This window comes from Sparus aurata, chromosome 3 (genome assembly GCF_900880675.1).
Source record: "Sparus aurata chromosome 3, fSpaAur1.1, whole genome shotgun sequence".
NCBI lineage: Eukaryota > Metazoa > Chordata > Actinopteri > Spariformes > Sparidae > Sparus > Sparus aurata.
In genome coordinates, this window is record NC_044189.1 from 27407828 (window position 1) to 27430807 (window position 22980).

A 22980-nucleotide genomic window follows, 5' to 3' on the forward strand; every position below is an offset into this window, starting at 1 on the left:
TAACTGAGCTAACAACAGAAGTTTTCTCCACAAACCACAACAGCTGGCATGTATGACAGTATCCCCTTCAGGTAATTACCTCTCTAAATGACCATGTCAATAGCCACCAACTGCAGTGATGAACATTTTCAAAGTTGCATCATACTTAAAATCCCCTTGTTACATGGAATTAAAACACAACCAACAACAGACGGTTTCTAAATGTTAATTCAACTCGGATAAAGTTTGATAAAGATGTATTAAAGTCAAATGAGTCTTTCAATAACTTGATTCATTTTGTTAGGAAACTGGATAACGGTTAGTACATAGCAATACTTTCTTCAGAGCACTGTCTGCAAAAAATTAATAGGAATACTGCAAAGGTATAACAAGAAAATAAGAGTAACAGGGAAAAGTTAGAGAGAGAGCAAGGCAGAAATATGAGACTGGTGCTGCAGAGTAAGGCATGCTGAGAAAAAAGAGGATAGAGAGAAAAAGAGATTTAGAACAAATGGAAAGAAGGATTGAGAGAAAGAGAGTGAGGATGAAAGAGAGAGTAAGTAAACTGGAGAGGAAGATATAGTATAGCAAAAGCTACAGTGTATGGCGCAAGATAATGAGACAAGGAAACAAAAAAAATAGGAAGGGAAACTAGGGAGACAGACGTAGTGAGGAAAAGTTAACATTTCAGAGGGAATAGCTCTGTTACAGTAACTGTACTGTACTACTGCATGTTTAAAGAACTGAGAATACCACAGATACATCACACAATGGTTAAACAAGAAGGACCTTTATACTCTAAATTAACAGAGAAAGAGAGAGAGAGAGCGACAGAGCGACAGAATGGGTAGATAGACCTACCTACCTCTGAGTGGAAAGACAGGTATAGAGGTAGGGTGGAAGGGAGGGAGAGAAAGAGAAACAAAAACAGATCGAAAGGATAAGTTGCTGTATTATTGAGCAATTTCATACAACCACTTCCAAATTCCCTTTTAACTCGCTGCCAAGAAGAAATTCAATAGTACTTATCTCCACAAGTAAAGTGTGTTAAAGGACTTTAATGTCTATCTCTCCAGGGGGGAAATTCAAAGGAAATTCTCATAAATTATGTATGAAGCATGAGATTCTAAAAACTGGATGTGTAATTGAGGATTGTGATTAAATTGGAAAAAAAGTTCATGTTAGTTTGAGTACTAAGGTCATCTCAACATCTCATATTCAAGCCTGGTAGAGATAGGGTGATACATAAACACACACACACACACACACACACACACACACACACACACCCCATCATCATCATCATCATCATCATCATCATCATTCGAAGCATGTTTTAAACAGAAAAGGGAGCACACTGTTAAACATCCAGGTTTTTGGACCATTTATTGCAGGTTATACTGAAAACATGTTTCATCTATATTTCAGTACTGTCTGGGTAGGGCCTAAGGGAACTTTCACAGATATAACTGCTGGCAGAACAGGGGCTAAGCAACATGGAAAAATAATTTAATTGTAGTTGATGCAATACCTGAGCTGGAGCACTTTACTTTCAATGTATTTTGGAGCGAGCTTGTCATGTTCCAGATCAGAGGCCTACCATGGACGGCGATCGGTATGTGTGAACTGCTAAAAGACATGATCTGGGAGCTCAGGGACTGTTCGCCGATGTGTTGCAAACATCTGCTGGATTTATAGCAGGCTAAATATGTGGTTAAGTTGCAGAAGGGTCAGGGAGCCATGAACTAGCTGCAGCCGATGAGAGCAAACAAGCCTCTCCTTTCTCCTCTCTCCTTTGCGGTAGGCCTCAGTTCCCATTGTTATCATGCATCTATTTGTCTGGAGCGGGCACAACAAAAGCTTATAGTCTCTATCCGACGCTGTTTAGTATTTGCAACTGTGGCGTCATTGCTGAACCAGAATTTCCAAAGTTTCATGTTCACGGCACAAAAATAATTCTTGCTTTCGTGCATTCTTCTAACTAGGGCAGCACGATTCTGGAAAAAATGTGAATCACAATTTTTTTGCTTAGAATTGAGATCACGATTCTCTGGCACGATTTTTTGACAAAATGTTTATTGCACTGATGAGTAAAAAAACATTGTAGTATGGCATAAAGCAATGTTTTTTTTGTTTTGTTCAAGTTCTATCATTGGATGAGAAATGATTTTTACAAAAGAAAAAAGAATTATAATTTGTCTCCAAGATGAGAGGGAATCCTTTAATCCCTCATGTTGTACAGTGTTTATTGGGGCCGTATCTTTGGCTAGGTGATATGTGATAGCTGCTTTGATCGGCTTTCTAAAACGGAGGCGTAATATTCATCGAGTAAACATGTGACGTGACATGAAGCCCGAAGTTGGGCTGGGAACAATGACAACAAATTTGTCTTCAAAATAAGAGCTTTACATTGCACTCCATTGTAGTTTAGAACTGGGTTCTTAGCGGGGGGCTTTTACTTTGAAAGTAGCGACCGTTTCTAGCTTGCGCTACAACAACAAGCTAACACAACGAAACCGCTAGAGATCCAGGAGAAGCTAGCATCTCCCGGATCTCAGCGGCTGTCCAGTTGCCCAACTAGCAGGCGAGGTGGAAATAAGTGTACCCTCTGAGGCGGCAAATCAGCGGACCTAAACAGACTCTCAATTTGCCGCCCTCTGTCTAAAACCGTGGACCTAGCTGCCCAAAAGACGGGCAGATTGGCGGCTTGCTGCCCCGTCTAAAAACGGCCTCTCACTCACTCCTTCCAAACACTCAACTGCAGGCGGGCTTCCTCCGCTGAATCCCGTATTGTAAAGATGCTTTACCACAGGTTGAGGGAGGAGGCAGCGGCAGTGCTGCGTTTGGGGGCGCTTCGAAAAATCCGGGAGGAAAATAGGAGCATTTGTTTGTGATTCAGCTCGAGATATAAAATGCTCCAGAATCGCTATGTGTAGAAATAAGATCACGTGTATGTGTGAATCGAGATCGCGATTTTTTAACGATTTTTTGTGCAGCCCTACTTCTAATCCATCCTTTTTTATCATTGTACAGAACATTATGAATCAATATCTATATGGCTACTGCATTTTTCAGAACCATACTTTTAAATCACATGAATTAAGAACGGAGAATTAATTTAGGTGTTTTGTACTTGCCATATTATAAGCCCATATATTTTGGGATTTTGTGTAGTATATCTACTAACTGTCAAATCTTTTGATGACTAATAATCATTTTATTTATACTGTATATTCCAAAATCTAACTTTTTCCTTGATGGACTTTCCAAAAGAAATGACACCCTCTGTCTTTACATCCTCAAATCAGTCAGAGAAACTCTCCACTGAGAAGGGAGATCTTTTGAAGACTTGGTACTTGAGGTTTCTTCCCTTTTGCTTATGTGCTCAGATTTTGCAGAACTTCTTCCATGGGTTTTTAGGAAGGTTATCCTACGTCAAGATTACTGGTCACTGATGTCCCTTTAAAAAGCCAATAAATGAAAGCTTTCCACGTCCTCAATTTCAAAATACGTTTAGAGAGTTGCTTGAGAGCCATCTCGCCATACTCGTACGATATGCCAGTGTGATGAGGCAGAAAGAGCTAAGGGTGCCACAGAGGTAGGTAAATGGGGGGTTGCTATGACAGGGTGGTGGTATAGCTGCCAGTGCAGCATCTCTATGTATGCATATGTATCAGCACTGAGGCAAGATGGATGGCTATAACTGCAGATATTATTACAGCTAATGATTCACCTCAAGTGGCCATTACGCGGCTACGATCTGTCTCGCTCTCTTGGGGTTTGGGGAGCTGAGAGGTGGAGTGAAGTGACAGAAGAGAAGTGTGTGTGTGGATGTGCGACAGTGTCGACAGGACTGAATTTGTACAGTATGTGCATGAGAGAGAACGTGAGAGCATTAGAAAAGAATGAGTATCCATTTAATATCCATTCACGTCTGCCACTATCTGACCTGGCAGTGAAAATACTATTCCTAAGCCTTCTGGTTTTCATAGCAATAATGTCACAGTGATGCTGCAGCGGTTAAAGAGAAGGTCGATATCTATTCACTCACTTGAGAAAGAGAAAAAAAAAATTGCTGCATTTGTACCATGTGTGAGATATAAAAAGATGCTTTAGAATTGAGATTTATCACCATTTATTGGGAAAGGAGCAACTGTGAGGTAGATTTCTTGTAGCCTCTCTGGTACTACAATAAAGGTTGAGTAGTTTTGCTATCTTACAGTGTATCTGACAATAGCTGGCTTTAATTAACAAATACAAAAGCGCAAAAATCGAATGCAGGGTCATCGTTTCATCAGATTATAGACACTGATGGAGAGCCACTGAACAAAACAGAAACACAGTGCTGTACGATTCGACAGATTTTGCTTTGTCAACCCAGTAGAGGCTGATTTTAAGGTCATGAAAGACCAACTGTATCTATCTATAAATACAAGGAATCTCTGTCTGTGTGTGTGTGTGTGTGTGTATGTGTCTGTTGGTCAAATATCTCTGCGGATAAGGATCACACTGACCCGAGACTTTCAACATGGCTGCTGCGTGGTTCAGTGGTGTGCATCTAAGCATTTGTTTGGACTGCAATGATACCGTGAATAAATTATTTCATAAATGCTTTACAAATTCCGCCGAGCATTGTCCACCAGAGCAACCACAGTCACGTGCGCACCAGAGCCAATCACTGCACACCGTGGCCGCATGCGCACCAGAGCCGATCACTGCAGATCTCAAGCCCAAGACATACCTGAAGAAACAAGCGGATTTATACCTGCAGCGGCGCGAGCTGGACCGGGATTTTGCTGGCGGTTCGGTCCGTTCTGTTCTGTTCTGTTCTGTTCTGTGCATCTAAACTGACTGTTGTGGATTAATGAGATTAAACGAGTCCAGACCGAGTCTGTTCGGGTCTGAGGAGATCCGGAGACGCGCGGACAACAAAGTGGAATCGGAATCTGTGGATGTTCATGTGTAGCTAGCCGCTAGCTAGCGGCTAGCCGCTAGCTACACGGCCCACCTCCCGAGGCGACGGACCGGACGCATCGGCATGTCCAAAACCGGACCTAGGGTAAATAATGTCCGCCACGCTTTTTCGCGAACATTGCCGTCACGTTTGCTTTGTGTCTGGTGCAGGAAGAAACGGTAAAAACGGGCTTTTGTCACAAAAGTGTCCAAGCAGCAAGTTTGGTTGTTGAGGAACAGGAAGTTGTGGGAGGGACCTAGGCGGATGATTGACAGGCAACGACGGTCGGTGTGTAGACAGCGATATTGAGAGTTGAGAGATTTGAGACATTTAGCGTGTTTGGAGTGTACAGTTAGTGTGTTATGTAGTGTTTAGTTTGTAGTGGAGTCGTTTTTTTGTTTAATGAGTCAGAATAATGAGGAGAAGCTGAATGTGGAGCAGGCAGTCCAGCTATTTATTCAGCTGGAAGGAGCACAGGCAGACCTGAGCATTGCCTGCATTTAAATGTAAATAGTTACATATAACTTTGTACATTTTTTAAATGTATGCACAAATTTAGCAAACAAACAACAATTTATATTTGCATTATAAGTAAAAAAAAATGGTTTGTTAAACATATTTGTGGTTTTCACAGTAAAAAAAAATCGAACTTTTCCTACTCAGATTTTATGGGTTTTTTTGTGATTTTAGGTCCATTGTGTTAATACAGTATGTCAAAATGAAAAAAGATCTGTACAGTCACACATATGAGGTTGTGCTGAAAATAATGACACCAAGTAAATAGTTTTTAAGGTGAAATATAATGGCAAAATCAAAAATAGTCAAAAACAGCCAATTATACCCTGGAATATCGGATTTCACAACAAACCTAAATATCCCTGGCGTCCCACCTTCAAACACAGCCTCATTTGGCCATCCATGAAAAAGCTGCTTAACCTCCCACTTTTTTTTATAGGAATACACTTTTCTTACGGGCACTGCACTAGTTTGAAACAAATACAGAAAAAGTTGGTGACTGGCTGGTGGACATATGACGTTTTTCCACTTGCTCTTTTGGCTGTGCTGAGTCAAACCGAGCCGCACTGATTTATTTTTCCATTACCAGTTTTATTGCGGGCGTCAGTGACATCTTGCGAATACAGCCGTCTCCCCTTCAATTCAATACTCATCTCATGTCTGTGCATGAAACGTGAGAGAAAAACGTTTTTAAAAGTGTGTATTCAGCTCCCAGCACTTTTGTAGCTTCTAATTGGATCTCTTTAGATTTAGAAACATTGTAACTGAATTAGTGAAGCCCATTTTGTTAGTGGTGATATTTCAATAGTACTGCAGGGATTGAGACAAGCGCATCTTTGCTTTAAGACGCACCTTTAAGCAAGTAACCCAGTTGTGAAAGAAATGAAAAAACCAGGCCGGCAGATGTAATGGAAAACTGCAATAGTGTAGCATCCAGCTGCTAAAGAGACAGATACTTCTAGAAAGACTTCCATGCATCCGATGGTCAAAAGTACAACCTAAACAATAGCTAATGTTGATTCACTTCTGTTGGGTGTGTGAGTTTCCAATAGTTTGATAAAAAGTTTGCCATACCAACTTTGTTGATAATAAGTCAGTCTTGTGTTTACATGTTGTTGCACTGCCCCCTGGTGGCCAAAATCTACTAAATAAGGTCAAAGAAAATTGTTATGAACACAAAAGTTCTTGCTGGTGCTATTTATGCTATTCATTTGATGGCGGAACATTAAAGACAAAAGCTGTATTAACTTACATTCACTTTTAATGTGTGGTGGAACCAGGGCTGCCAATAGTCTAGCTCATCCCCAGGACAAGATAACCATGAGTGTCAGTGGCCATTATAGAAATTGACCAATCACTTATTTTTTAGTTAGCAAACAGAGCCCAAAGCAAATATAACATACTTGGACCATAAAAAAAACCCATAGAAAATATGGTGTAATTCAGTGTGTTACCTTGTTGCAGGGAGGGTGCTGACTCTGGTGAAGAAAACAGATGGCTCCACGTCAACATGGACTCCCAAAGATAGCTCCCTGTAGTAGCCCTCCACTTTGCCTGGTCCTCCTGAGTACTTGAAATTCAATACTGCTTCCAAAGTCTGCAAAAGTACAAAGAAAAGACATGAATTTAGGTCAAGCTGCTTTGACAGTATACTACAGATTCAGCCAAACAACAAATGTGATTCAAAGGAACTTATGTATGGAAGAATGAGTATGATTGGGGCCAGGGTTCACAGCCAGAATGTTGTGCCCTGCCATTCCATCAGAAAACTGGTGAGTTTTAAGATCGATACACCAAATTCAATACTGTGAAATAATTGATGCAACACAACACAGCTATTATGCTGTTTAATGAAATGGAGACATACTAGTGAGAAAGCCTGAGGAGTGGGGAGGGTGTGATGGTTGGCTCCAAGCAGATGATTCTGAATAAACGTATCTTATCCTAAAACAGTATGAGAAGAGAGGGTGCTGGGTGCAGTGGGTGGGATTTTCTGGCTGTGCTCCACAGTGACGGGAGGAAAGTGGACACACAGAATTACTCAGAGGTACTCAGAAGTATTCTGTGGGGGGGCATGGGAAAAGCAGCCAAGTGGGCGAAGGACAGGGAAATTAAAAGTGGCAGTTTATGGTGAGGGAGTATTAGCTGACTCAGGCATTGGGCTAAGGCGGGGTAAAAGGAGCATCCAAGGTCCCGCTTTTCTTCCTATGCAGCCTATATCATATCATCTCTCCACATATTGCTGATGGAGGCTCTGGCTGCACCTTTCCAGAACAAATTTCACTGATTCCTTGCTTATTTTCTCTCTTTATTTCCTCATATAGGAGGCAGAACCTGCTGGCTAGATGCCTGGCCTATTACAACCTAATGACAGAAGCCACTGGGCACAGAGAGATGAAGACATTAGAGAGGATTATCATTATTGTAGACCAAAGTTTCATATATCTCAAAACGAACAGGCTTTATCTTTTACCCTTGCAATATTTTCATGTCATACTCATGTATAATTTTATTATTTTTTCAGCATGGTTATATGGATGGTAATATGGGTCAGTCCTCAAGTACGGTCCAGACTGGCATACAGAACCTCAACAGCTATTGGATTGGAGTTGCCAAATAATTTGCTACAGAAATTCATGGTGCCCAGATTAATCTTAATGACTGTGATTATCTAGCAGCAACAGCATGTCAAATGTTTCACTTCAGGTGAAACATCATTGGATGGATTAAAAAATAAATGTTGTGATTCATCAAATCTGGTACTAGCGCCAACACAGGGTTCACATTTATGATTTTGAGTGAAGAAAAACCACACATAGCCACTGGCATGGCTGTAGACTTGTAGTCTGCTTATTGTTGTTCACAATAAATTCCCTTCATGAACATAAATCGTAGCTTATTGTGTTGTAGCTTATTATTTGGTATAAAGGTACTACTTGTTATGTATTATACGACAAACAGGCTTCCAGTAAGTCACCTGATATTGTGAAGACACTGACCTTAATATCATTACCATGCTTATTCTAAGGATGGAATATTTCATAAAGCTTAAATCCAAATCCTAATTTCCTCTCTGAATACCATTTTCCAGACTATTTGTCTTCCCTAGAAGGTAAACAGAGGAGCCAGTCTGCTTTGGATGTGGAGGAAGAGCGGCAGCCGCTACAATGCGAGCAAGAGACTGGCTCATGCTGCGCTGGCAACAGCATAAAAGGAACAGCACATTGATAAGAATCTTATTTGAATTGATTGACTGAAAATGCTCGGATTCCTTCAGGAAAGACACCGAATGAAGGCCATTTGCATTGAGGTCTGTTTTGTTTTCTCTGTAACAACATGTCCTCCTGTTGGTGAAAGGATATGGCTGGTGTTGTTTTGGTATTTAATTGCTATCAACATATCCCATGAAAAAAATAAAAATAAAATAAAACTGTTTATTGTTATAACAATATTGTCTGTGTTGCTAAAGCCTGATATTACCATGTACTTCCATCCAGTGGGTGACATATTGCTTCATAACAATAAACACTAGTGGTATATCTCTATATTCTGACATATTATAGATTAATGATGACGATATCTTATACCGAGAGCAAAAATATGCCGTCTCATTTTTCTTTTCAGCAGTCGGGGGCTGTGTTACATGCAGCTGTGTGATCTGTTTGATGTCTGTGTGGTACTAATAGCCTCAACATGATCCTCTTGAGGAACAGTGATTGTCTCAGCGACACTAACAAACAGTGGCTGTGCACCCTGATTCCATGTTCAGACCGGGGCCGGCCCCGAGCTGTTCCTTCATTCATTCCTCTCCATCCCGCTCTCCACTCTCTGCTCTTGGCCCCCTCAGGACCCTATTTCAATCGCACCGGGCTAAAAATAGGCTCGCTGTAATGAGCTGACAATGTTAGGAGTAGACCAGTAGCAAGACACAGCCTCAGCAAACAGCCTGACCGCACGCATGCATTACCGTCACATGCATACAAACAACGTGATTAGTGAGAAGGCCTAGATTAAGGTTGCAGTTCGATTAAAGCAGTCACAATGGCCGGTAACCAGACTGCATGAGCTGTTTTATGTTCAAGCTGAATGTCTTGTAGTATTCGGGCAACAAGCAAATGGGAAACAAAAGGCAATAAAAATGGAGGAACATGGCATTGGAGACTATTCTGTTATTCTAATAAATGACGTATCACTTTGGAACATTTGTTGAAACATGATGATCCTCAAAGCTAAACTATGTGACTTCATGGCTTAAAGTTACAGTGACGGGATAACACAAAAAGTACTGTAACAGTAGCAAGTGTGGAGCACCAACATTAGTAAACACTGGCCACCATATGCTTCTGGTCATACCTGTCCACATTCGTCCTTTATTGAACCCACTTATGATGAAACTATGCCTATTTCCACAGGATGAAAGGTCATTCTTTTCTCACACGTTTCATAGTCTCACTTTAAGTTACATTTTCATGCAATTTCTCTGCTTGTCTTTGTTGCTCACAAAGACAACAATCAAAATACAACAACTGAAGTATGCTTCAGTTCTGTAACCACACCTGAACCTTGCTTTGGGGAAAAGGAGGGGGAAACTTTTAGTAACTTTGCAATACAGAGAATGACATGAATTGTAGGCTGGGTATGACATTCTCTCTCAAGCTTTCTTCTGTTACTATCATGCATAATAATGGTAACTGATAATCTCTACAAAATAAAACACCTCTTTCCCAAGACTTTCAAAGGACAGTCTTCACAAAGACAAGCTCACCTTGATACACTCTGGGATGAAGATGGCCTCTCATATTACTAGAGCAATAATAGCCAATCTCAATGTATGTATGTTTATTCTTATTATTTTTTATCAGATCTATAATATTTCAAAACAAATGGGAAAAATTTGTGTGCGCAAGGCACGGGTCGGGTATTGGTAAACATAATGACCGGCCACCGCTGTCAACGTTTCTTTTGCCTCTGATTCATGTCTTCATGTCACTCCGCAAGTTGTCCATTCATTTGTCACGACGGAACTTCATTCAAAGCAGAGCTCCACCAAAAGTCTGCAGTCGTTGCGGAAGGATATCTGATGTGTCAGTGTTTCCCCTATATGCATTCTGCTGCTGGATTTCAGCTCCGCTGCCGCAAAAAAAGGACATGATTTTTGTACGTTTAATATTAAAGGCGAATGGCGAATTTAAGTTGCACACAGTGACAGCACTACACCCTAAGTTATCTTGAAATCAATCACAATTGTCATTACTGCTATTTGTATAATTTCTACAAGTCAACTTTTAAGTTGAGTGACTGAAATCCTCGTCATCCTATTCAAAGGCTACAACAGGCAACTCATCGAACTGGAGTGAAGTTAGTTTTAGGTTGGATATTCGGTGGATATTCACTCGGGTCCAGCCGTGACTTTACTGAGGTTCACTCAGTGTTAGCAGCAAGAGGACGGTCAGCTCACCTCCCAGAGCCTCGCGCTGAACCGCTGGAAACTGATTTAGGGACCGTCATTAGATTAGGAAGCTTTTCCTCACTCGAATCGAGGGTCTAAGGACAGAGGATGTTGTTCACTGTACAGATTGTAAAGCCCACTGAGGCAACGTGATTGTGATTTTGGGCTATATAAATAAAATTTATATGATTTGATTTGATTACTTAGCATAAATATATTAATACAAAATGATTTGCTGTTTTTCGATATGTTCCTTGTCATGAGGCCCAGTGACTCCAATTCAGCAGCACATTGTATAAGAAAACTGGAGAAATGAGACACAGCTCTTTTTATTGTAATTAAGTGCTTCCTCTATTTTATATGAATATTGAAATGCAGAAATTATGACTTCCATGTCATGTGGCCCTCTGACTTCTGAAACAGATTTTGTTTCGATAAAAAAAATTTAATAATATAAAAAAAAAAAATGGTAAAAAAAAGTTCTCTAATGCCCAAGAGGTTGGACATGTGGGGCAAACTATTTCTTTCTTAGCTGAAGCCAACAACAGGACAAAATAAATGTTAAGAGAGACATAGTGGAGCCGTATATTTTCTTGTTCTTTGTCCTTTGCCAATCACATCTATGATAAGCGTTAAATGATAAAATAAGGTGAATAAAATAAAAAATAAGGGACAGCCTGGATCTGTTACTTCACTCTTCTTTATTTTCTAATGTATTATATAAGTATCGGATCGGGACTCGGTATCGGCAGATACTCAAAATCAAATGACTTGGACTCGGGGGAAAAAAACCTGATCTGGACATCCCAAATGATAATCTGTTTATATTCTGCTCCAGCCCCTTTTAACCAAGTGACCTATCACTTGGTGATGTATCATCTACTCAGATCACCAGACATGGAACAACATCTAACAATACCCAACCTCTACCCATTAAGGGTCAAGAAGTTAAAGAGGTTAGAATCTGAAAGGGGTATAAAAAGGTGAATCCCTTGCACTTACACTGTTCACATGTAAAAATATGCATTCACTTGCTCAGACCTAAGACATTAGTCATGGCTTGTCTTTGCAGGTAAGGTGTGCACTTTCAGCACGCAATAATCCTCTTTGAATAATTGTCAATCTTTTGTAAACTCTCTGACTGTGGTTGAGCTTGCCATGTTGTTTCTTTCACATTTTAACTAATCCTATAACCACAGTGTAGGCCCTGAATAAAAAATGTAAAGCTTGCAAATGTGTCATCAGCTGGTGTCTGCACTGGCCTTTGTTTGATCTTTCAAAATACTGATGTAATCTGAGTTTAGCTGCTAAGCATGGATAGCCGCCTCAGCGTCAGACTGGCTTTCACCTTGAATGCAATCACTCCATATTTTTTTGCTGTGTCACAACAAGCCTCAGAAGACCATCCATCTTATACATCCATACAAATGCAGCATTTGTTTGACAATAGAAATGAATGACAAACGCCCCAAACAGTATTCTCTCTATGGTGAATGAAAACAGAAAGAAGAGGAAAGCTGAAGGCTGTTTTTAATGCCTTGGCACTGAGATAAAGATCCTCACACATCTTGCTGAGGAGATTATGGCATGGCCACATGTCTCGTGACAGGAATACTAAGATAAATCATCCCACTGACAGATAGGTAGGGACACAGGGATGTCAAAATTGCACAAGTGTGCGTGTTTTAGTGACCACCCTTTGTTTGCACTGGGGCAAAGACTTGCTGAGTTGTTTCTTCAAGGAATACTCCAACATTTTGGGAAATTGACTTATAGGCTGTCTTGCTGAGAACATAAGAAGATCAATATCAATTTAATCAGTGTACTTTCAATAGAGAGGCAGCTTCTTTACAGCTTAGCTTGGCAAAAAGATGATAAGTGTGAAAGCAATGTTCACTCAAGGGGCAGGTCTAAGGTAAGTGAACCAAAGTCATAGTTGTGCTCTTTATTTTTATTTTTCTAGTTAATTTTAGAAAGGTTGGAAAGGAGAGAACAAGTCAAACTTAGAAAAAAAAATGTCATTCAGATATCATTCTAATTTTTGTTTTTCGAATATGAAAAGTAACTTTTCCAGTTTAAATACAGTCAGGTTCAGCACCAAAAGTGATTTATGTGTATCAGCTGTTGATGATATAGTCAAAAGTCAAAGCAATGCAAAAAATGTTCATTGAGTTCCATGAATGACAACACAATTATGTCTAAGGGAAACCATAATTAATATAGGTAAATTCATAGTTAATCACACTTCTTTAAAATGATGTTTACTTTGTAAATAGTTAATGAATACTGTGTAGCTTAAATAGTCCCCCCAGGATTCTGCAGAGAAAAAGTTGAAATTCCGCGGAGAGCAATTTTAATTCTGCGGAGAGCAATTCTTTGTCCCTGTTGGGCAGAGTTATTTGCAACATAAAAAGTGCAAAACTTTTCACCAAACTATGAGTGAAGGTTTAGGAACAGAAAGTGCCTACTGCATACTGCAGATAGTAAATGTAAACATTCAGTTACAGCAATGAAATGCTGACATAAAATGTGCAATCAAGTCCAAATTATTAACAGTTTTTTCTTTTGTAAACGTTTCCCGCGTCTACCGGATGCAGTGGGTAGTGTACTTCTACTGTGAGTCTTGAGCCCAGTCTATCTGACAGCGACATCTAGCGGCCGGGATGAAAACTACATGCAAAATGTGAAATCCCGCGGAAGGTCTTTGAATCCGCGGAAGGCCGAGAAATCTGCGGTAATTTCCGCGATCGCGCAATCGCGGATTCCTGGGGGGACTACTTAAATATAAACATCTGGATGGTCATTATACATGTGCAGTGGATTTTTAAAAAGCTTTACTGTTGCTTACTAAATCATTAATAAAGCATTTCATTGGTTTGTAAATGGTAAAATAACCCCTAACTTAAGTTTAATTAACTATATATTTACCACTTCACTTGTGCAATATGGCATATGAATGAAACCCTAGTTGCTGCACCACTCATCCACCACACCAGGAACCGCTCTCAATTATGTGTATTTTTTGTGGTCAAAGTTCTGCTTTCTGGCCCAGTCTGTACTTGCATATTTTTTCTACATATCTCTATTCGTAAATTAAGTGGTTCATGTAGCTTTAAATAAAGACCAGAGGGCTGAGGTGAGAAAAGAACAACAAATGTTTCAAAGGAAAATTACTTCTGTAACCACGCAGTCTCTCTCTTAAGACTCTTTCCTTTCTGACAATTATGGAGTGAGGAAGGCAACACAAAGCTAATGGAAATGAAAAACAAAAAATAGAATTTCACCAAACCATTTCTGCAGTCTCAGCAAAAGCCACAGTAAAAGGCACTGGTGTGAAACATCATTATCTTCCTGCAGACGGCCAAATTGGAAATGGCGTAAAGCTCCAGTTTATGGGAGACGCACTTACACAACATCAATTTCTCTCTGTTTCCAAAACCATTTATTTTTCCAACCTTAACAAAAAAACATGCGGTGAATAACATGTTGCACTGGATACACACATTTTCTTTCTCTTTTTTATTATCTACAAATGGAACCTGGGTGATATTACTTTCAGGAGATTTCCCCATATAACTTGGACAGGTGGTTGAATAGTGGGTACATCGAGGTCAGTGTACTTTGATGATGTGAAGAAATGGAAGTCTGCCTGCCTAATTGTCCTTAAAATGAGGCTTGACCCCTGTTTAGGTTGCATCTGCCTTGTGGCAGAGAAGTGAGCCGTCAGCCAGAAGAGCCATTTAGTCGCCTGGTGGCCCCGGCTTCTGCAGAAAACTGAGAAATGACTTGGGGGCATTTAGATGCAATATGTCCAATTGGAGTGCTGCTGGAACTTCTCGTATGTACACCTGGCTGTCAATCATTGAACCAATCAGTTGAGTCCCTCGGTTTCAACTGAAGGGGAAACGCTGAGACGTTAAACAGCATACTGAAGATAGCTTCATATCTAACTGAGGAAGTGAAATACAAATCAAATACTCAGTGGGATCAAGTTGTTCGCAGTGTCCACTGATAAGTAGGTGGAAGCAGCACAACACTATTTATTTCTCGTACTAATGTTTATTACTGGAGTCTTGCTGCAGAAGTCGCTTAGAGGTTTGGACTTGATGCAATATGTTTGCAACAATATGGAAATCAATTCAATGCAAAGTTTTATCGCTGTATCAGATGCAGCTTCTTTTGGGTCTGTCAGTCTGCGTTGGAGGCACTTTCATTGTATTTGAGGCCTTGAGACAGCTTGACATTATCATGTTTCTGCTGTGCTTGTTGGCAACAGATGATTCATGAGAGAAGAGGGCAGGAGGGCTGATGAGAGGGAATATGTTCTCTATTGGTCCCAGGGTGTAATGACTTAGCAATAATCGCTGGATGATGAGGAGCGAGGGCACTGTGAACAAGTCTGTGTTGATTTGACAGATGATGGGGGTTAGAGCATCTAAAAACTGCTCAGTAACATCCAGGCTGCATGCAGACCAAAATAGCTGACACAGCTGACAGGGAAAAGGAACTTTTTTCTAAATTTTATCTTAAGGGAGAAGACCCAGTGAAGTACACACGTTTGCATAGCATGGTATAATAACTTTGCCTGCTCCAAAACCACCCCCAAACCAAAAGCTGATCTAGAACAGCCCCGAGCCGGTCCACTTAATGATGGTCCTGACATTTCTGCCCACAGCGTTTTTAATGTCACGCTCTGCACCCCCTCACAGTTAGGGTTTGCCTCTGATGTGGCAATTAGAATGGGAGACATTTTAAAGAGTGGGTGAGCAACCTGCCTAACTATGAGGAATCCATGACGAAGAGGGTTAGGGGATGTCATGCTCAAAATTGTTACAGCAGGTACAAATATTGCCACAAAATGAGTGGTACAACATAGATTCCCCCAAGCAGCTGTAATTTGCTGCATCAGACAGGTAATGTGATCGTCACTGTGGGGTGTGCTGGGAAGGGGACAGAAGTGTGAGGCAGCACTGATGTTACCAACTGTGTTTCCAAAGACCAAACCTGCTATTAAGCCAATGTCAAGATTTTAATTCAAGATCTTAAAGACAGCATCACCTATCCCTGGCTTACATAATAATTGTGTGCATGCAAATGGTAAGCTCTGAACCAGAACATCTCTCTTTAGTTCCACACATACGCATGAAATATTTTGACAATGTTATCAAGAGTTTCCCAGGAGTGTCTTATTTCAGAGGCATAGTAATAATGGAATTAGAACTTGAAGGTTTTGAGATGCCCTAAAAATAAAATAATGGTTAAAGGACAAGTGCACTCAAAAATGAAAATGCAGCAACTTCTTAACAACTAAAGAAGATGGGAACTGATTTGCTGTGAAGCTCCGGAAATGTTTTGTGTACTATGTCCTCAGTGGGGGGGTTCCCAAGTGCAGGAGACGCAAATAGGCTACCACAGTTTGGGTCTAGACCCAGATGCCATCCTATCCAGATTTGATACTACATGTATAACCAATAAATTAAAAGAGAATTATTAAAATTTGACATAGCATTGCTACTTAAACTGGTGCCACTTTTCCAGCCTTTATGCCATTGGCTTAGATTATACCAATTGCATGCGTTGTAAATTATCCAATCAAATCCATCGTTTACAGTCCACAGGCATTAAAAATTTTAGCCGTTCTTCCTGGTTCATGTGTGACAAGAGATTAAAATCTAATTTAACTATGGGAGAAACTCTCCGTAGGCAGTCATTCCTGATGATACAAATGCAATGGAGTCCTTAAAATATGTTGCACTGCTGGCCACATTGCCCACAGCTATAATTAAAAGACAAACTTATTTCAACTAGACTTTTTTAACTGAGATATGTTTATTCTCTTTTTTTACAGTGACTTCAGTGACTGGCTGTCACTTTGTGAACGTAATTCAAAAGCCAGCACAGAACAATGAGTATTTCCCTCGCCTCTACTATAATTCTTTCTGTTAGTCATCAGCGTGGACCAGGTCAATAGAGCACTTAGCACCTGCATTCTGAGCCTTCTGCGCTTTAATTAGTAGTACTGTAGACACCCATGTAAATCACACAAACATCTTTTATTCATGTTGTGCTGGTCTGTTTCAATTTCATTATAATTTCCTCAGCCAGTAGACACATCTTAATAGAAAGTCTGCGAGGCAGAGTAAATATCATTGCCATTTTCAATTCTTACAATTCACAACAACTTACACACTATATGAAGGCTTTTTTTTCATTTCAACTGATTATCATCCTTTAAGGGCACCTGAGGATGGCAGGTTTGTGTTCCATCTAGAGAACTGCATTTGACTGATGCACATCTCAGGTCTGTTGTTACACACACAAGATCGACTGCCCAACTAGCACCAGCTGTTGGAAAACAACCATGTGCATGTCAGACCGGCCGGTGATGATTCATTATTCTACACCAGTGGTTCTCAATAGGGGCCCCCGGGCCACATCCGGCCCACCGGCCGCCTATTTATGGCCCCCGAACTGTTATTCCTTCACTTTGTGTTTGGTTGGGTCAGCTCATGTATACCGGGACTTGTCTCCATGCCAACAATACATAGACAATTGGGTAACTCACTGCTGTGAGCGCAATTTTTAACTTTCACTTTCATTTTTGAAGCAGTTTGTATATTGACATTTTGCCGGCCGTAAAAGTCTAGATTGCACGAAGATGGCGTGTTCCAAGGTCACTGCTTAAAGAAAAGTGGACAGTGAAAATCAGCAATTCAAAGAAGAGTGGACTGAAAAATTTGCATTCCTTCTCCCTCCAACCAGCACAAGACCCATGTGCTTAATATGCAAGGAGACTATAGCGGTGATGAAGATTTCCAATTTGAAACAGAGACGAAGCATAGGGATTTTGAGGAGACATTTCCTCAAAATTCAGAGGTAAGAACAACAAAAATAAATGCACTGAAATCTTCATATCAAGCTGCAAGCAGGATTCTTGTCACATCTATGACACAACAACAAAAAGAAACACCAGCACCAGCAAAGTGGTGCGGATTTTGGGAAGCACAAGAGGCCATTCTCAGATGCAGAAATAATAAAATAATGCGTGACTTAAGTGATGGACACAGTGTTTGAAGGCAAACAAAGAGGAAATATTTGATTTGATGTATTTTGATCAATGTCAAAATGGAAATGACATATATTTCAGTATTATTGCATGTGGCCTGACCGACCTCAATACATGGACCTATGAGTCATCGAAAAAAATCTTTGTGGCCATTTAAGATTTGCATTTGAGTACCCCTGTTCTACACATTTTATTCAGTAAAAATCAATGTTGGAAACGGTGACCTGCTCAGGACTTATGGGATAAACAGTTCATCATAAAGCTGTTTAACCTCCTCCCCTGATTTTACCAAAACCCTCCAGGACTGCCTGTTCCCAGAAACCCTTTTTCTACCCTACTCTAACAATACCAGGTTAGCGGTGAAACAGCTGTGATTTGTTTATGCAAATATTTAAAACCAAGGCTCCCTGGTTGGTTACCACACCAGGGTCATCACAACCTTACAATATCCTGGCCTTGGCATAAGCCACTATGTACGCCTGTCAGTTCAGAATACTGATGTGCAACCTGTACATACTCATTAAGAATGGTAATGACGACCCTCCATCCATTAATTGCAATTATACATTTATTTGATGAAGAATATAGTAAGCATAAAAACATTGGAATCAACATTGACATTATCTGAGTATCTCCAGACTTGTTCCGTCTATATAGGTGGTAACGATGGGAAAAGGCTTCACCATGTTCAAAATGTAATGAACAAAAAGTTACAACTCACAATGCAGACATACTTTTGTTCTTCAATAAAACCACTGGGACTTGATTGAGCCAGTTGTCATGAGATCAGAAAGCCCTAATGCATCTCATCCCCGCACTTTGTATTTTCAATTGCTAGACAATGAAAGATTGAGCTTCAACCTAATGATCACAAGACAGTTTTGGTGCAAATGCTATAAAGCCTCATTCTCAAGCCTACAAAGAAACTGTCAAGGCAATCTATTCTGCCATTTGCACAATAGCATTTCAATCACTTTTTATAGAAAGGAACATCGTGAGCAGATCTTATAAATGTGCATGAGGTCCATCAAGGCATTTTTCAACAGATAATATTAGTTATATAAAGATAGATGATATGTTATACAAAGCCTGATCCATTCCATTACTTTTTTTATTTGAACTGATCACGATCAGGGTACGCCAGCTGCCAAAAACGATCCATCATTCTTGTTCTCTGCTAAAACACTGCAAATTATTCTTCTTTAATTTCCTATGATGCAACTAAAAAGCATCTTTTGTTGAACAATCACACAGTTTGTGACACAGGCTTATACTTTAAATGTCTAACCAACACAGGGGCCATTAAGTAGCCCTTTAATTGCTATGCATCATTACAAGTGAAGCTGAGTGGGGCTAAAAATATACATTTCATGGATATACCGTCAAAATTTTCCACACCAAAATACTCCTCTGTGTAACAGTGTTATGCAAAACTCAACGATAGGACACCCCTAAACTTTGTAAACTTTAAATTGTATTGAGGGCGATAGGTTAAAAAGCACTACAGTCTGTTCACAATGATAATAGGCTAATACAGAAAATGTGAAAATATTGAACAATACCAGGCTAATTCAACCAAACATTTTTTATTTTTTTTTTGAGCCCTGGTTTATAGGGAACCAATCTGAATGTCGATGGTGTCATTATTCCATAACCATTGCATTGTACAATAAGTCTTTTTTCTTTACAATGATACATTAAAGAAAAAATTGTCGATTGTGTATTGCAGCTATGATGTGTAGGACGAGAAGTCATAATAAAGAAATACTCAATGTATATTAGAGCCCGACCAATTTATCGGCAGGCCGATATTATCGGGCGATATTAGGCATTTTCCAAACTATCAGTATCAGCATTTATAATCGCCGATAAATGAATATTTGAAAAATAAAATAAAAACGGACGAAACACCCTCCAACCATGTTATGAGTGTTGGCGTCCACCAAAGGGCAAATACAACAGGTCGAGTCTATGCCACCTGATTGACGTACAGGACGGCCAGTCTGAGATCTCTTCTTGAAGAGGTCACGTGTCATGGGTCACCGTGCATGTGCAAACGCGCTAGCTACTGCAAAACACAAGCGAGCTAAGTGTCCTGGTTAGCGGCTTCAATTGATATCAACAACAGAAGGGATATCAAAAAATTTGCATTTGTCGAACTACAATCGCAATTCCGAAGAAGGGAAATGTTAAGAGGCACTTTCAAACTGTTAAAAAATAAGACACTGACTAAGCCCCGCCGATCAGCTGTTAGCCTAGCAATGCTAAGGTTCAAACCAATGTACTCAATACTCTGTGGGCTGTCCATCATTGCTCCGTTGGTCCTCCCTCCACCACCGCCTGGCTCCTCTATCACTCTCCTCTGCTGCTGTGGTCTCCCCCGGCTCACAGCGATGTTGGATGGTCGCTGCTCTTCCGGCAGAGAGTGTGCAGAGGACCTCCAGACGCAAGTTTGTTAATGCGGACAGTGCTTTTCCCTCTGTACGGACTGAGAGGCAATACATTCATTCTTTGTTTTGTTTGTTTCACTTTGTTAAGTGTTAAGATGATAAAAGAGGCCTTCGTTGGGGCAGCTGACTCCTTGTTTCGGTCATGTTTTGGTCTTGTTTTCAGTCATTCAAAAACTTTGTCAAGGAAACCACCAGCTCCCGGTATGTAAACTGTGAGCAGTATTGATGGCTGTTTGTCACCTATGTTCATTACTGCTGTCAATTTTTATGTGCAATACCAAGGGTTACATTACTCTCTACATATCAGTTATGCATTGTGTTATATACAGTATACTCAGTGTATGTATAAATAAATAGATGTTTGAAAGTAGCTCGCAAGCTGTGGGCACCCCTGCTCTACAACGTCCTTGTTGGCAACACTGTTCTGTTGTGACTTTAAACAAACAAGCTTATTTTTAAACTGCATTATCATATTATTTCAGTGAGAACTCATAAATAACTACAAACAACTAATGTTACGGAAATCTGTTTATGTTTTGTTACGCGTTTCTGGATTTATTTCTTTTTTAAATATATATATATCAGCCGATATATCAGGATATCTGATTTTTTAATCACCAAATATTTGTATCGGTATTGGCCTTGAAAATCCTTTATCCGTCGGGCTCCAATGTATATGGACTTGTTGACCCGAGGGCCAAAAAAAACATGATCAGAACATGGATACTGAAAAAGTAATCTTTCTGCTGTCACTGCTGGTGAGTGTTGTTTTGTAAAAGTATGGGAATCAAGTATTCCAAAATGATCTAATTTTCAACTTTTCAAATTAAGGCCTTGAACCTAGGAAGTAAACATGCCTAATGTTTGGTTGTTGTGGCTGGGGGTGACACATCAAATGGAAACCCAGGTGTATCTGCTTCATGTGTTCAAGTACTTCCTGTGAATTCTCACAATAAAAGAACCATTTCATCCAGAGTAATTTGATTTCTTCTCTGAGTGTTGAATAATTCACTTACATATTGTTCAATCTGATTATACCGTGTGAGTCATGACAGGGAAGGAAAGTGGATGAACAGCAGCACTGCATTTTGTCAAGGGAGAGTGGCATCTGTCCGAGATGAAGACTGCCACCGCCCCCCCTCCCTCACACACACACACACACACACACACACACACACACACAGAGTTTTCACTGTTCCTGTGTGATCAGAGGTAAACAGGACCCACGGGTGCCTCAGACACGAAACGGCTGCTCTTTTATGTAACTCTGTGGTCCTCTGTGGGTGTCACACCGTTTACCAGCTGGAGGGACTACAGGGAGAAGCCTCGCATCACCCTTTGCCCTCACTGCTGTTCTTATAGTATATCAACAGCCAGTGAACCATGGAGATGTGAAGTCAGCATCAAAGACAGGACAAGCAGAGCTGAAAGCAAGAAGCTCCAAAGCTTGAGAAAGATAAATTGCCTGGTGACATTTTTGCCAACACGCACACATACAAATCAGCAACAATGACCTGTCAAATGAAAAAGGCTGGTGTGTTGGATGGTGAGGCATGCTGATGTATAAACATCCTGTTGGAGGGTGACTGTGCTGCTGCTGAAGGTCTGATCTGTTGAATCTGATCGACATCGCTTCAGTCATCAAGCACTGCAGCATATGGAGCCACACTTGGCCTGGCTCGCTGGATTTCACACATGGATTCAAGTCCAGTAAGCATGATGAAACGCTTGATTCTATTCTAATTTCACCCACTGGGTGTGCATACACCAGCGATTCCAGACAGACAGACACACACACACACACACACACGCACGCACACCCACACCCACACAAAGCCAACAAACAAGGAATAATCATTTGCTCTATCACTGCAGGTCTTGTTCCCCTGTATGTTTTAAATTGTACAGAGAGTATTAATCTTTGAGCAGAAAGAAGGCAAACTAACAATCAACCTAATTTCAACTTGTGACCCAGACTTAATAGAAAAGGCTGTCGCTTAAATTGCCACAAAACAGTTAAATCATTAATAATAAACAAAATGTATTAAATTACACTCTAAAACTAACCATGAGCCTGATCCCACACTCAATTTAAGTTACTTCATTCATCCATGTTGCCTCTGGTTGCTCCCATGGGTGTGAGCAAACAGGTGTACCAGATTTATTATGGTGAATATGTCAACTGGCATACAGCATTATCTCCTCCGCAGTTTAGCAATCTCTTGTGTTAAGTCTGAGATGCATCCATGCATTCCACAGATGTTTTGATGGGGTCATTATCTGCTGGTTTCCTCTGATTGTAAACAACATTTCTTCAATCAACTGAGAGACACAGTGCAAGCAATGGGTCAGAGTGCAACACCAGACACTTAGTACAGCATAAAGGCTTTTGCATTTTATGCATTAAATTATATACTTAGACGGATTCATCTTTTTCCTACATTTGAAGATTCTGTCAAAAACGTTTGTATAAAAAGTGACAGCCCTATGACATTGTCCTTGTTTAATGATAATAACAACAACAGGAAGCCATGATAATACCAGAACATTTTAATGGAAAATGTAA

General features: G+C 40.3%; 1 protein-coding gene across 2 annotated transcripts in view; it reads right to left on the minus strand.

Moving 5' to 3' along the window:
- trappc9 (trafficking protein particle complex subunit 9) overlaps nt 1-22980 on the minus strand; it is a 257722-nt gene that overhangs the window by 119624 nt on the left and 115118 nt on the right. For both annotated transcript variants that reach the window (XM_030412357.1, XM_030412356.1), the window contains one exon: nt 6904-7046. In XM_030412357.1, the coding sequence (XP_030268217.1) occupies nt 6904-7046 (143 nt within the window). The remainder of the gene's footprint in view (nt 1-6903; nt 7047-22980) is intronic.